The sequence below is a fragment of the Colossoma macropomum genome, unplaced genomic scaffold (genome assembly GCF_904425465.1).
Source record: "Colossoma macropomum unplaced genomic scaffold, Colossoma_macropomum, whole genome shotgun sequence".
NCBI classification, from domain to species: domain Eukaryota; kingdom Metazoa; phylum Chordata; class Actinopteri; order Characiformes; family Serrasalmidae; genus Colossoma; species Colossoma macropomum.
In genome coordinates, this window is record NW_023494790.1 from 30,253,134 (window position 1) to 30,268,363 (window position 15,230).

The 15,230-nt window shown below is 38.2% G+C and overlaps 1 protein-coding gene across 3 annotated transcripts in view; it reads left to right on the top strand.

The window, feature by feature from the left end:
• rnls (renalase, FAD-dependent amine oxidase) overlaps positions 1-15,230 on the top strand; it is an 86,481-nt gene that overhangs the window by 3,580 nt on the left and 67,671 nt on the right. Inside the window, exon 4 of one of the 3 annotated variants that reach the window (XM_036573020.1) lies at positions 2,928-3,089. The exons of 1 other annotated variant lie outside the window; for it this stretch is intronic. In XM_036573020.1, the coding sequence (XP_036428913.1) occupies positions 2,928-3,089 (162 nt within the window). The remainder of the gene's footprint in view (positions 1-2,927; positions 3,090-15,230) is intronic. One more of the 3 variants, XM_036573021.1, reaches the window with a different exon arrangement.

Genomic DNA, 15,230 nt, shown 5'->3' on the forward strand with positions numbered 1-15,230 from the left:
ACACTGTTGTTTATGTTTGTACTCAGATTTGTTCAACAGACTGCTGATATTAGTAGCACCATTATCAACCAACCAGCAGTCTAGATTTTAGCAAAGCCATGCTTATCAGCTCGCTTGATGCTACTTGGGTATTAAAATTTGATATGAGACAGAATTTTTTATACTCAGTATAATAAAGTAATTTGGTTGGTACCAAAAAAGTGTCAAATTTTGAAACCCATTCCTAATAATAACCATTGTTAACCATTGTCTCATTTTGGGGAAAAAGGCCAATTTCCTAGTATTAATGTATTGTCACCTAGTGCTTTGTGCTTTGTTAGATTATGTTCTGTTTTCACTTTGAGCAGAGTAAAATTTTGTCCACAGTTCCATCACATCTGTCTTTTTGTTTAGAAATGATGAATTGATTAATTTTGAGAAAGTGATGTTTGGCATGTTATGAATGTAGAATATGGTTTTCCTAGGGATGTTTTTGCTTTTACTGTGTAATGAATTATGTTCCTTGAAAGCGAGTTCGGGTCAGAGTGTTCTGGATGATTCAGCTGTTGTTCTACCAGAATTTCTCTTCTTTTGAAATCTGTGTGCGGTTTCCTAGAGAGCAAAGTGCCATTTGGCAAGGCTCTGTAAACTGATTTATGGCCATTGAGATCATAGAGCCTGATGATAACAGACTTCCAGACTCAGTGGAGGATGTTTTGATATTTTACATGTGCGGGAGTGAACACAAAAAAGCAGACAAGAGTGGTAAATGTAACTGCTTGAATGAATATTTCAATATTTTCAAGAAAACCCAATCGGGTAAAGATCAGCTACATATTGTGCGCCTATATAGTAAATGACTCTACACTCTAGAATTGTTTAATTTAGTTGTCTTTAATATTTAAAATGGAAATATGATTTACATCCTACTTTTAAGAGGGGCTAGACAATTAATTGTGTTTATATTGAAAAATTATATTTTTTTAAATCACAAGAGCTGTAGTTTTAATTATATCATACTATATTGAATGTTGTCTTAAAGTCAGTGTGAATTGAAAAGCATAACACAGAAACACAGAATTAGGGAGGGTCTCTAAGGCTGAATTTATATTACAAGCCTCATTGCTCAGTTCAGATTTTTTGCTCAGATCTGATCTTCCTAACTTGATGGTTCATATTCATGTAGGTAAGTGACTCAAATCTGTCCTTAACCTGAAGAAACCTGTGTCCTGAAACGGCCCACATGCACACATCCTAATCAATAATGTCACATGAAGGAACCGTCAACAGCAAAGTAAACAGCAGAGCAAGCTTTGTCGCGAAGATGATTTGGTCTGAACAGTTCTCAGCTGTTCATTCTTAGAGCGAGATGAAGGCAAAGACGTTTCAGATGTTTTTGCACCATTTACTGGCACTAACTTCAGGTTAGATGCTGCTGCCACATTATAACACTCAAGGAGGGTGCACACGCACTTTAAAAAATCCAATCGGACTGTTCTCATTACAGTTGCATGGCCACGATTCGGATACGTATCTGATTTAGAACCAGATATGAATGGCTTTGTTCACATTACCTGGCTGAAGAGGGACAATCTGTTTTTTTGCCTTAATGTGACACAGATCTATTTTTTAGACCTGTGTGGAGACACAAATGTGATCTTTTCAAATCAGATATGAGCCACTTCCATATGTGGTCCTAGATTGGATACATGTCCAATTCATGGCAATGTGCCGTTAATGATGACTCAGAATTCATTTGTTTTTCTTCTCTATGCATAACCTGAAGTTAGTGCCAGTAAACAGTCCAAAAGCAATGCATCCTACCCTTCGTCACACTCTACCAGTGAACAGCTGAGAGGAAATTATTGCTTGATTATTGATTATTGATTATTGATTATTACCTTGCTCTGCTAGGTAGTTTGTTGTTCATGACGCAGGTGGTTCATTCAGGCAACGTTATCAGTTAGGATATTCACATGTTTTAGGACAGACGTTTGTTTATAATGATGGATTTTAGTCCTTGTTCAGACTGGCAGCTCAAATCTTGATTTTTTTTGGCATACCTGATTTGAGCAGGACAGATTTTCTGCAGTCTGAATGGCAAAAGAGGAAAGCCACATGACATCTGACTTTTTCCTGTCATATTAAAGTCACATTTGTGAGTGGTTTCCAATCTGATGCAAATCAGATTTCTAGATATGTCACTCAGTTTGACAATATATGACATTATATGTGCATCATTTCTACGGCAACCAATGTGGATGTGCGAGCAAACGCGACACTCTGAACATACAAATCACGTAACTTGGTCACTTGTAACTCAACATCTGAACTGTTGGTCTAAAAATACAGACATGAGAAACAAATTCGATTTGCCTTACGGGGCGAACTTTAAAAAGTTTTAAATGTGGAAAGTGGCAGAGCTGGCTCACTACATTCAGCATTTTAGCCTCAAACCAGAAATGATGAATGTGCTGTTTTTTTTGTTTTTTGTTTTTTTTTAGCTTAATAAATAAATAAATAAATACCAGGCCTGAAGATTTGTTTATAGGGAATCTAATTTAAATCACAATCCCGATGTTGGTTAGAAAAACCACAAATGACAAACTTTAGGCCCCATTAGAGCCTACTTGTTTACTCTTGTAATTGTAGACCTGTTAAATCAATAACACCCTGCTTTGTTCAGCCTTTCACTTTTCATTTGCTTTCTGTGATTTGATTAATAATTGTGGGAGCTACTCTTGCTTCAGGATTGTGGGAGTAGGGACAGCTATTAGCATGTGTCATTACTCTCAGCCTTCACTTTCTTGCCAGAATCAACACTTTATCTTTTTGCGTGACCCTCTGTGGTGTTCTCTTTTCTCCTTTCCCTCTCTCTCCATGGCTTTCCATCCTTCTTTTATTCCCTTCCTCCACAACATTGCCAACTCTGCCTCTCCGCACCCAAGCAGGAGCAGAGGTGTGCTTCGGCCATCACGTCACCCATGTTTACTGCAGAGGGTCTGGCTGGGAGGTGTGCCGGAAGGGAGGCTCGCCGGAGCAATTTGATGTGGTGGTTTTAACCATGCCCGTCCCACAGATACTACAATTACAAGGAGACATTGGCTCCTGTAAGTACATTGTCCCGCACGCAGACACATACACAGTACATCACTCTCCTTGGTCTTCACAGGCTTTAACATTAATAAGCAATGTGTTTTTTGACTTTAGAAATACCACAAATGGTTTGAGACTTAGTCTCTTTTTTACGGTCCATTCAGTGGATTACAATGGTTACTGCCCATAAATTGCAATGGTGTCACATGTCAAACTATGTAGTTACACCCTGGTTCACTTTATTTAGACAAAATGAGTATTCACTGAATGTGTTCTAGCACCTGTAATGTAAAGCAAAACACACACACACACACACACACACCCACAAATGTTTAGCCCTTGTTTATGCTAAATCTGCCACAGAGGGGTTATGGTACACATTGGCCAGAGTAAAACATATCAGCATGTAGAATTAGATTTTTCTGTGTGACCGTATCACTGTGTAAAAATGAACAAGGGTTCATATCAGTACTGACTGGGTTTATCAGAGTAATGAAAAAAATGTTCCTATTCATGTGATTTCTCTTTCAAAAATCATGTTAGATCATGTTCTTTACAAATCAGCATTGAAATGTCATGTTATTAAAGAAATACAGCAGATTACAATGCAGAAATCTGCACGCCCTTCTTTTTGAGCCTGTATGTGTGACATGAATACGTAAATATGTGTGACATGGATCGAAAAACTCCTGCAAGACCCGACCCAACACCTCTGATTTTTTTATTATTATTTCAGGCTTTACATGGTGACTCGCGGCAGTGCTCGCCCATTATATTTTAGCATGTGTTTATATATAGTGCAGCTTTAATGACTGGTTATATTCACGGTATACTGCAGAAAAGCATATTGTGATGTAGTATGAGGTTATTTATCCAGATACTGATAAATATTGTCAGAATGCCCAGCCCTAGTTGACAACGACAAACATATTGGTCAGTTTAATTAAAACTGTTGAATAATTTTACCTCCTTAAAATCAGAATAAATCTCAAAACCTTCCTATTGTCAAACGCTGGTCTGTTTTTCCTTTCTGCTTGCAAGACTGGACATTCAGTAACAAGCTAATTCCACTTTACTCCACGAGAGCGCTGGAATCCATAACCTTGGGTGGCATGACGCTTAGCGTGTTAGCATTCGCCTTTCCCTCCGATTTCACATGCACTCATGCTTCTCCTGACAGTCAGCTGATTGCTCGGTGGCTGGAGTGGGCCTGCTGTGAGCAAGCCGGTCCCACGGCTTGGTGGGCCGCAGGCTCCTTCCGCTTGCATGTTTAAATTGGTCTCCAGCTGTTTGGCTGCACTGAAGGTTTCACACGCGGCATCCAAATTGGTATTCGCAGTGTGGAGTCCTAAACCCAACATGCTTATTTGAAATGGTAAAACAGCAGTCCGAAAGGACAAATATGGAAATGGAGGGGTTGGATGGGTGGGGGGTGTGGAGGTAGGCTGGGGCCTCTGGGGTGCACAGGCGTTCTTGAAAACGGTGAATAATGCAGGGCGCAAGCAGAAAGTCGCCACGGCCGGAGAGCAGAGGAGGGGAGGAAAAAGCTGCATCACAAATTAGATAGTGGACAGAAAATGGAATGAGACAGCTGAAAATGGTGGTGGAATTGCTATCAGGATAGAAACGCCACTCTAAATGGTTGTGGTGTCACGCACAGGGGAGCAGAAGTAGGCCAGAGCCGGATGGCTTTCCACGCTGTTGATACGCTCGGAAAACGGCTGCGCTGTAGCCGCTGAAAAATTCATGTAAAGTGGTCTGGATGGAGTCGGGAGGCCGTGTCATCATCGTTACAGGCCATGCGTGCTGGGCTTTCGACGATTGCTGAACCAGGTTCTCGAGAAATGTGGATGAATTTTTAGCGCTCATTCAGAGATAATGGGTTACGTTCGCTCCTCCTTTAGTGCTCATTCAGAACTTGGCTGGAAGTCTTTTAGAAATCCATAGAAACGCAGGCCTTGGCAGGAAACGGTTGATTTATCCTTTGGGAGGCTCCAGTAAATGCAGGGGCTTAATTAAATGGCCCTTTTGTCAAATCATAGTTATTTTAAAGCCACTTCAACAAGGCATGCATTTTCAAATAATTTAAGTAGTATGTTCTTTGCTGTTATGGCTCATTTTATTGTGAGAATCTTCGTATGTTCTCAAAAAGGGTATTTGGGAGAGCATGTTGAAATCATTTCTGCGACTCCCCAAACAGCATTTGTTCTTTTCTTCTTTTGTTCTTTGTATTGTTAGTAGAATATGCACTTTTTCATACATCAGTTGTTCTTGTTTGATGTCATGGTTAATTAAAGCTCGAAAAAGCAGTTAAGAATTCTTGAAATATACAAAATTCACCATGCACATGTTTGCCCGGATGAGTAAATAAGCAATATGAGAAAAAACTTGATAAAGTCTCGCCTCATGTGCCTGTAGACCTGTTCAAAGTATTGTGCTAGTGGATTGTGTTAGGAATGATGTCACCTGGTTAGAGTTTTGCAGTGGCAGAAGCTGGACAGTTGGGGGCAGCAGCCAGGTGTGCAGCTCTACTGTCCACACAGGCATGAGAGATGCAATCTGGAAACAATTTACACCGAATCTAGATACGCACCAGAAAAAAAAATGACTGCCTCTCACTTCCTGCCTTCTAAAATCACCAGAGAACTTTTTTTATGTAGCAGCTACATATTACATGTTATATATGATGGTTGATTTTGGATTTTGCACTGTTCTATTTAGGCTTGCTTTGTGTTGTTTAAAGGTCATGGTCCTGGAAGTACGTCTTAGAATGAAGTTGCATTGCATTTACAGTGGTGGGCAGTAATTAAGTACATGTGCATCATTACTGAGCTTAAGTACTTTTTTCATAATTATTTCAATTTTGTGACACTTTTTGTTCCACTACACTGACAAACATGGCACTTTGAATTTACATGATTAAAATGTGGAAATAGTTGTACAGTAAAATGTGTTACATCAACACAGTTCTTGGCAAAACAAGACAATTTAAATAAAACAAACGTGATTTTTACACGATATAGTCATCACACAAAAGCCTTGTAGCTCCATTTTTGTCGTTTTTTTACTTTTTTGCTTTATTTGAAAACTTCAGATACCCTTTACATTGTGTTAAAATACATGATGAACGGACCAATGGAAATGGTCAGAAATGACTTGGAAGAGTCTTGTTTCATTAACTTCCATTACAAGTTAATTTTGATGATAGTAGGTTTTGTTCCAACAGTGATAATATACATACAAATACGATGCACATTCACAGAAAAGTCAAATCACCCATAGTGCACCTTTTACTGAATTCCTCACCTAAGTATCAAATGTCCAGTCATAGCATTGCAACTGTAACTAGGCATTGGCAACTCTGACAAGCCTTCAGAATGAAAGAAAATGCTGAAACATTGTGCGGGGCATTTTTAAAATCAGACATCCGAATTCACAGGAGTTTGGATGGGGAGAGAACTTTTATCTAAGAAATTTCCTAAACTGAAAACACAAAAGGAGAAATGTTGTTTGTGATTTTTACTTATGTACTTTTGCACTTTAGCTCAAGTACAAATATAAATTTTAACTTTCAGTTAAGTAATATTTTATTAAGAATATCTCTGCTTTCACGCAAGTACTGGATTTATATGCTTTGTCCACCATGAGGTATCGATTTCTTATTGGCCCAGTGTATGGATTGGACTGTAAAGAATGTGTATGTTATATTTAAATTAGAGGAAGCATGTGTGTGTGCATTTGTGTTTCTCCTTAGCAGCATACATTAAAAGGAATGTAGAGAATATATATCGTGTTACATTATGTTTCATGTATTTTCCCAAAGGCTCATGGGCTGCTCTTCTTATATCATGCTGTGCCTTACATTTAATCCCATAAGAGAGAGAATGAACAGAAAGCTTAAAAACTCTTTCAAAAGAGGTTCCATGGGGAGTGAAAGCCTTTATGATGCTTATCAAAGCTTCATTATGTATCATGAGGATGTATCTTTGTAGGAGTAAGAAGTAGTGTTGTACTTAAGTCCTTTCTCGAGGACGTACATTAATGGTCTCAGCCTCAGCATCATTTTGACTCAGCTTGTCTCTGTCTCAGAGAAAGGCTAACTCTTCTCAAGACTGGCCCAGTGCGATGCCTCTGTCTGAAGTAATTACAACCTGAACTTTTTCATTATTGAATGTCAACAAAACCTTCAAACTGGATAAAACAATCCTTTCTCTACATGTTTAAATAAATCTCTTCGCTTCTGGTTGAGGATCTTTGGTTGATCTTTCCATGATGGCAAAACTGGGTATCATTTGTTTGTTGATGTTCAGTGGTTCCAAAATTCATTTAATAATAAAAATGAATGTAAGCTGTTTGGTTTATATTCAGTTGACTTTAGCTGGTGATTCTGAATACATCTTACAGAAGAACAGACAGAATAACTTCACCATCATTTGCTTCCAAAAGTTACAATGAAAAGTTGAACTAAGACTATAATATGATAATTTATCTTGCAATCCACAACAAAATGTACTTTCCTGGAGCAAGATTATGACATAATGGCTTTGCTTTAGGCAGTAGATCCATAGATTGGGACACAGTATGGACCAATATATTTAATGCCTTTAAAAATCTCAACCATTAATTTGTTTATTTTAAAACATGCCGCAGAAGACATTTAACTTTGCATAGAAGACATCTGATTGGAATCTCGCCGCACCCTTATTGTAACTTCTCTAAGTGAAAACATGCTGAAACCCCCTGAAGTACAATTATTCTGGGGCAGAGTAATCTCCTGTCTCTGTGCTGCTGGTGTTTTTAAACACTGATTCCACTCACTATCCACTCTATTCGACCCACCTACCTTGTTGATTCACCTTGTAGATGTAAAGTCAGAGACAGCAGCTCATCTGTTGCTGCACAGTTTGTGTCATCCTGTAGTCCTTCATCAGTGGTCACAGGACGCTGTTGGCTGGATGTTTTTGGTTGGTGGCCTGTTCTCAGTCCAGCAATGACACTGAGGTGTTTAAAACTCCAGCAACACTGCTGTGTCTGATCCACTCATACCAGTGCAACACACCACCACCACATCAGCGTCACTCCAGTGCTGAGAATGATCCACCACCCAAATAATACCTGCTCTGTGGTGGTCCTGTAGGGGTTCTGACCATGAAAGAACAGGGTACAAGGGGGCTAGCAAAGTATGCAGAGTAACAGATGGGCTACAGTTAGAAATTGTAGAACTACAAAGTGCTCCTATTGGTGAAATGGAGCTGATAAAATGGACAATGAGTGTAAATACGAGGACGTAATGAAGTGGCCAGTCGATGTACAGTTAATAATAATTACAGTTATTCAGTTTTTCCCCAGGTAGTTTGTAAGAGAACTAGTTTAAAGACTTGCAGACAAATGCTGAGCTGTTTTACAGGATCTTTGTTGTATAAATGTGGACATTCATTAAGAATTGAAAGTTGTACAAACCGTTTCATTTGCCATAGCAGAGTGTGACACTCAGAGACGGGCCAGCGTGTAAATTATTGAGCGTAATCTGAATGCAGTGCGACTCGCAGTGCTGCAGTGTCTGCATCTGGTGTAGGCCACTCTGGCTCTTCCTCTAGCTTTTCATGTGCTGGAGGGAAATATGGCCATGTATCGTTTGCAAAAAGATGAATGAACTCAGCGCGCCCTGCCGGGCCATGACACGCCTGATGTAAATCAATGCAGGATTCAGCCTTATTTGTTCCCCGGTAATATATAACTAAGCATTTTGGGTCAGTGGTTTGACTTAGTTCCTGGAGCAGGGGCTTAGGGGAGAGGTGTCTTTTCATACTTGCCAACTCCAGCGCCAAAACCTTAATGCATTCAGCTGCAGCCAAAGCCTGATAGATCCTGTTTGCTTTTTTCAGCAGCACCACCCCCTCCTGCATACTGTTTGAGTGTTTTTAATCATGCAATTGCAAAAGTTTGACTTTTCTTTGCCATCATATGAACACAACTATTTTTTTTAAATAATATTTTTATTGGCCATTTGAGAATGGTAGCCTATATGAATGTGACATTGTATGAACATTTTGTGATTAGTGGACCAGTAGAAATGGTCACACCTTGTGATATTAAAGGAGTGGTTCAGCAAAAAAATGACATTTGCACAATTTTCTACATCCCCCACATTAGGGCTGCACGATTTGGGGAAAATATTTAATTGTGATTTTTCTCATCAGTTGTGATTGTGAATAACCAACATGTTTGATATCCAAATTTTGATGCTTTAGTTTTAAACTGGAGCTACAAGGCTAACATTGCAAACAAACACTAGAAGTCAATAGTATCCTAAATCTTTTCTGTAAATAAATCCTCAGAACTTCTCTCAACACACTCAAACTGCATCCAGGTCTTCTTTAAGGTTGTGCAGAGTTGTCAATGTCGTTGTTAAGACACAATACAACTTACTGGGAACTATAAAAATGAACAGAACTTCACTGTGCAGCAAAAAACGGTAGCAGCCGTTTCAGACAACGGATCCCTCGTGTTTGTTAGTAAAGTTGTCCTCATAGGCACTAAACAAAAGAAGCAAAATTTAGACACTAAGCATGGCTTGACTGATTGACTTCATCTGGGTTAAGTGGGAAAACTGTGTAAACTTTTTTTTTTTTTTTGCCAAACCATTCCTTTAAAAAATACTTTGAACTTAAGAAGGTTTTGTCTTTCTTTTTATCATTTTATTGCACAAGTTCTTCCTTTAACCTACTTTGTTTCACTTGTTTCAACATTTAAAAATGCCAGTCACCATTTACATTGTGTGAACATTTCATGATGGATGGACTGTTGGAAGTTAACTGTTTAAAAATCATTATTGTACATTTATGTACAGTACTGTGCAAAATTCAGAGAATACTCTTTATTTATTTAATTTCTTATTAGTAAAACCATTAAGTACAAGTTATTCATTTTCAGCATCAGGTAAAATATATATATATATATATATATATATATATATAATTTTATCAGAAAATTACACAGAATCCTCAACAACTAAATATAATATAATTTGTTTCAGTATTTATTGTGTTCACCCTTTGCTTTTATTACAGCTTCCATTTTTTCAGGAGACTTGTTTTCAGTTTTCAAAGATTCAAAGAATGTTCTTTTTTCTTTTTTCTCAGTAACAGCTTCTTGACAGCTACACATCCTTTCAGACTCATAGCGTGGACAGAAACACCTGTGGATTTTTTCAGATCTGAAGCAAGAGTAGTGCTTGATTTTCTCTTATCTCTCAAAGATGAAAGCTTTAAGCTCTGTTTATCTGATGGGCACAGTTTTGGTGGTCTACCAGGCGTTGCAAGGGTGTTTCTCTATAACATTTAATCATTTTTTTGAGCTCCAGTTTTGGAAACTTCTGTTTTTTCACTCATTTTCCTTTGAGTTTCCTCTTTCTTTTGCAATTTTAATATGGAATTTTTTACTCAGAAAAATGAATAACTGCATATTGCTGTACATTAAACTTAAAGCCATTTTTCCCCCTTCTCCTTTAAAAGTTCTCGTTTTAGAGATGCAAGGTTTTCTCACAACAGCTACGTTTTAATCTTCGGTCAAGGCTAAATGTCTGTCACTGACGTTCTCCCCCAGCCCAGCTGCCAGAAATTAACATGAGAGAGCGGAATGTTGCTTTTGCAATAGTTGGCACAGTCCATTTGAATCCGAATGACATAAGAACATTTGAGTGTTCTCAGGCCCCTCTGAGCTCTCTTTGTGGTGACTCCACTTCACTGTTCACTCCCATTCAAATATAGACGCCGTTTGACTCAAGCAGCACGCTCATACACGGGTCACATACGGCAAACATGTTAAGCTGAAATCTCGGGGGGCAGATGCACGTACTGGGTTGAAATTTCACCCCCTCCGCTGTGCGAAGGCAGTGCTATCTGCGCTTCTGCATCCGAGGATGTAATTGATAACAGGTGGTCAGGCCTGTTCTCCAACAATGCAGAGAGAGAGGCGAAGAGACGTGCGTTTCAAAATTAGAATGTGATCAAAATTCACTTCCAGTTTGGCAAGCACGGTTGAGCATATGAGGAACCAGTTCTGCTTTTGTGGTTAAAGAGGGAGAAGCCCTAAAAGAGGAAGCTAACCCTCTGCCTAGAAAAGCTTTATGGCCTTTTTATCTGATGTTTTAGTACTATTTCCAAACGCCCTCTAAAAGATCTTATCTTGGGGTTAACTGCGGTAATACTTTGAACACTTCATCATATAATGATAGAAATGTTTGTTGCTTGGATGGTTTCAGGTAGGGTTGAATGGTATAACAGAAATAAGGTATACTGTAAGATTTAAAAGGAATGCCAAATGTATTTAAAAATTCAATGTCAAATTTCTATGCCACATCTGCACAGCCACAGCACATTCCACTGATTGGTGGTATAGGAGCTCACCAGTAAGTTGTGCTGATAGGAAGAGGTGAAAAATCAGAGCCAGGAAAAACCGCAGAAAAACTAAGTGTAGAAAGTGGCTGAACTGGGTTTGTAGCCTGCTCACTAAGCTCAAGCTGCACTGTGTAAGATTTGGGGATTTGGAGACCTCTCTGGTGGAAATGTGTAATTGCATGCAATCTGCAGAAGAACATTTGGTAATGTTTGGTTGTGCTTCAAACCCCCACTAGCAGATGAATCTGATGTTGGAAGAGTATCAAAAGAGAACCCAGTCAAAATGTGTCTTCCAAGAATGTAAATGACTTATCCACTATTGTCATCATATCTTCATCAGTATAATTTTGGTTTTGCATTTGAGACCTAAACACTGAGCCAGAGCTTCTTTTTTAGCCTGTGCAGGTGATTTCGGCACAAAAAAATGCAAAATCCGACTTGACACTTCTGACATTTAAATAATTATTTCAGGCTTTACAGGGTGACTCGCTGCAGCACATGCATATCATATTTCAGCATGTGTTTTTTCTCCAAACTCTGCTACTTTTTCCATTTTAACAAAAAATGTACATAGTGCAGTTTTAACAAAATGTAATAAGGCATGTCATGGAACCAGAGGGGACAACAGGCCCAATCTGTGTGTAAAGCTCTCCTCCTCTAGACTCTAGAGCAGTGGATATGTGTTCTCTAGAGTGACGAATCACACTCTGGCAGTCTGCTGGACAAAACTGGGTTTGGCGGATGCCAGGGGAATGTTAGTAACTAGAATGCATAGTGCTAACATTAAAGTTCGGTGGAGGAGGGATAATGATCTGGGGCTGTTTTTCAAGGATTGAGTTCGGCCCCAGTTCCAGTAAGGGTAATGTTAATGCTACATCATACAAAGACATTTTAAGCAATTATATGCTTTGTGGTAACTTTGTGGCAACAGTTTGGGAAAGGCTCTTTCCCTTTCCAGCATGACTGTGCCGCTGCGCACAAAGCAAAGTTCATAAAGTCATGGTTTGAGTGGAGGAACTCCAGTGGCCTGAACATATTCCTGACTTCAACCTCATTGAACACCTTTAAGTTGAATCGGAATGTCGATTGAGAGCCACGCCTTTCGTCCAACGTCAGTACCTGGCCTCACAAATGCTCTTTTGAATGAATGGGCACAAATTCCCACAGACACACTCCAAAATCTTGTGGAATAGCTTCCCAGAACTGTGAATACTGTTACAACCGCTAAAGGAGGGCCGGTTCCGTATTAATGCGCATGATTTTGTAATGGGATGTTCAACAAGATCATATAGGTATGATGGTCAGGTGTCCACATACTTTTGGCTTTATAGTGTATTTTCTCAGGCCCTGTCAGGCTTAGATAGCAGACCTGTCTAAAAAATGCACGGATATGGGAATTTTAGGCTGATACTGATATATAAACATTACAAAGTTTAGGAAATAGGTTAGGTTCGTGACACAGAGAAATGTAACATTTCATTTCTGTTAATACAGGGATATACAGTCAGTAAAAGGACTAATATGCAGGCACTTTAACACAGTAACCTAGTGTTGCCTAAATATTCCGCTATGCTGTAGTAGATAATAGATACAAAATCAATCTAAACATCTGTCCGATGCCAATATATTTTTAAGCATGTATCTGCCCATGCTGATTTGATTATGATACTATGCATCCTTGTTAAGAGTAGAGGTAAATTCAAGGTTAGGACTAAGATTAGGTTTATGTTTTGGTTTGAGGTTAAGATTAGTGTGAACGTTACATTTAAAGTTACGGCAAAGTTCATTTGAATCTAATAGATATTCATTTTGAACGTAAGTCATTGTGGGCATGTACAAAGCAAAATCTACGTAGCCCAAATTTGTTTTCTAATTATCAACAATTTCAGTAACCCTTTATAATCAGTCTGATGATTTGTAGTATTAGATATGATTACTGTTTTTAATACTTCCTGCTTCTATTATTCTACAACAGCAGATCTAATTTGGTCAAAGTTGACTTTGTCCTTCCAAGACATAGATGACCACATGTAATGTATTTGTTTGAAATTACAGCCTTTGCCGGGCTGGGAATCGTAAACCCTGATTCACTCGGTTGCTTTTTACAGGCTCCTTACAGGTTCAGTGCGTTTAAGCATCTCCAAAGTAACACATCATATTTGACGATGGGGTGGAGGCATTTTACTCCTCACTTTTGCAAATAAAAAGATGCCAAAAAAAGGTTCTTTGAAACAATACTATATAAAAACCATTTTTGTTTCCCAAAAGATTCTTCGCTAACACTTTCTATGAATACCATGTCACTGTGCACGCATTCATAACACATTATGTAATGTACACATAAACTGTTATAAACTTGGCTATAAATATTTTAAGGGATGCTTTCTAAAATGTGTTATAGACCACTTTCAAGGATTTGTTTTTTGTTCATGATATATGGACTTACATTGCTTTATGATTAAGACCACCTTTATTAGAGAAAACAAATATATCTTTTCCATTATAAGTCAGCTGTTACTCTGTTCAAAAACTCATTATTTCCAAAATTGTTACCAATGAATATACAGCATTTTGGAACGAAGATCTTCAATCATAAAAATGCATTACACCTTATTGCCATGTTTATTTTGCATTATGAATTGTTAACGTGATGTTAATGGTGCTTATTTCATATTGTCAGTACAATAGGAAGACAGCTTACGTGCATTATGCCTTGGCTATTCTTATTTGTGACTTTATTTATACCTCACAAATACAACTAAGTCCTATTTGAGCTGGTTTAGTTTTATCAGAGGAGGTTCAATAATGTAATCATGTGTAATTTGACTGACCCATTTGTACGGGATAAGGAATCTGTGTAATTTCCCCCAATTACCCCAGTGTCATCGCACAGATGGTTTATGTTTTAGCATTATGCAATAAGCACCACACTTCCAAATGATAATACGTAATACCACATTAACACAATCATTTGTTTGGCTAAATGGCATGTAGACTAGCTTTAGGCTAGTAGTGTGGCTTCATTCAACTTACCAAGTGCCATCCAACAAGAAAGAAAGCACATTCCCTTGCAAGAGATATATTCGAGATATTTTCTTCTCCTTGTAATTCAGCCATCACCAAAAATTTTGTGGCTTTCAGCAGTTTTGTTATGAACTTGAAGATTAAGGAATTGGGTCAAACCAGGTTTGTCTTTAGGTAAAAAAAAAGAAAAATTTCCACTGTTTTTATTACCCAGTTTTGTCATTATGTTACTGTAATTAAAATCGGAATCTCATCTGTAATCACTCAAATCAGAGCACCTCTCCAGGTAAAACTAATCCAGCTTGAACAGGGCTATTCAATTTATTATGACTTGGTTATAACGTCATATATCTGTCAATAATAATTTATATCTGTGAAGACAAGTAGGCCTATGTAAATGTTGTCACTTTACTTGAAGCTTGCAAAGATATTTCAATACATTAAAAATACAATAGGCTGTTATTCCATTTCAGATCATAAAGTATCGTAGAATGACTCAGTGTGTGTTTATGACTAGGCAGCTCATAATGCACTATGCAAGCTGGGATTGTTGTCTCTTTGTCATTGAAAGTGTAACATGATGAACACACTTACAAACTTATAATGTATTATGTTAACAATACAGAATGCATTTTAAACATAACTATTAGCAGTGTAGTGCATTTTCATAGATATTTATAGGCATGTTTATAATGAGGTGTTATGAGGTGCTGTGTTCATAGTTCATAGAAA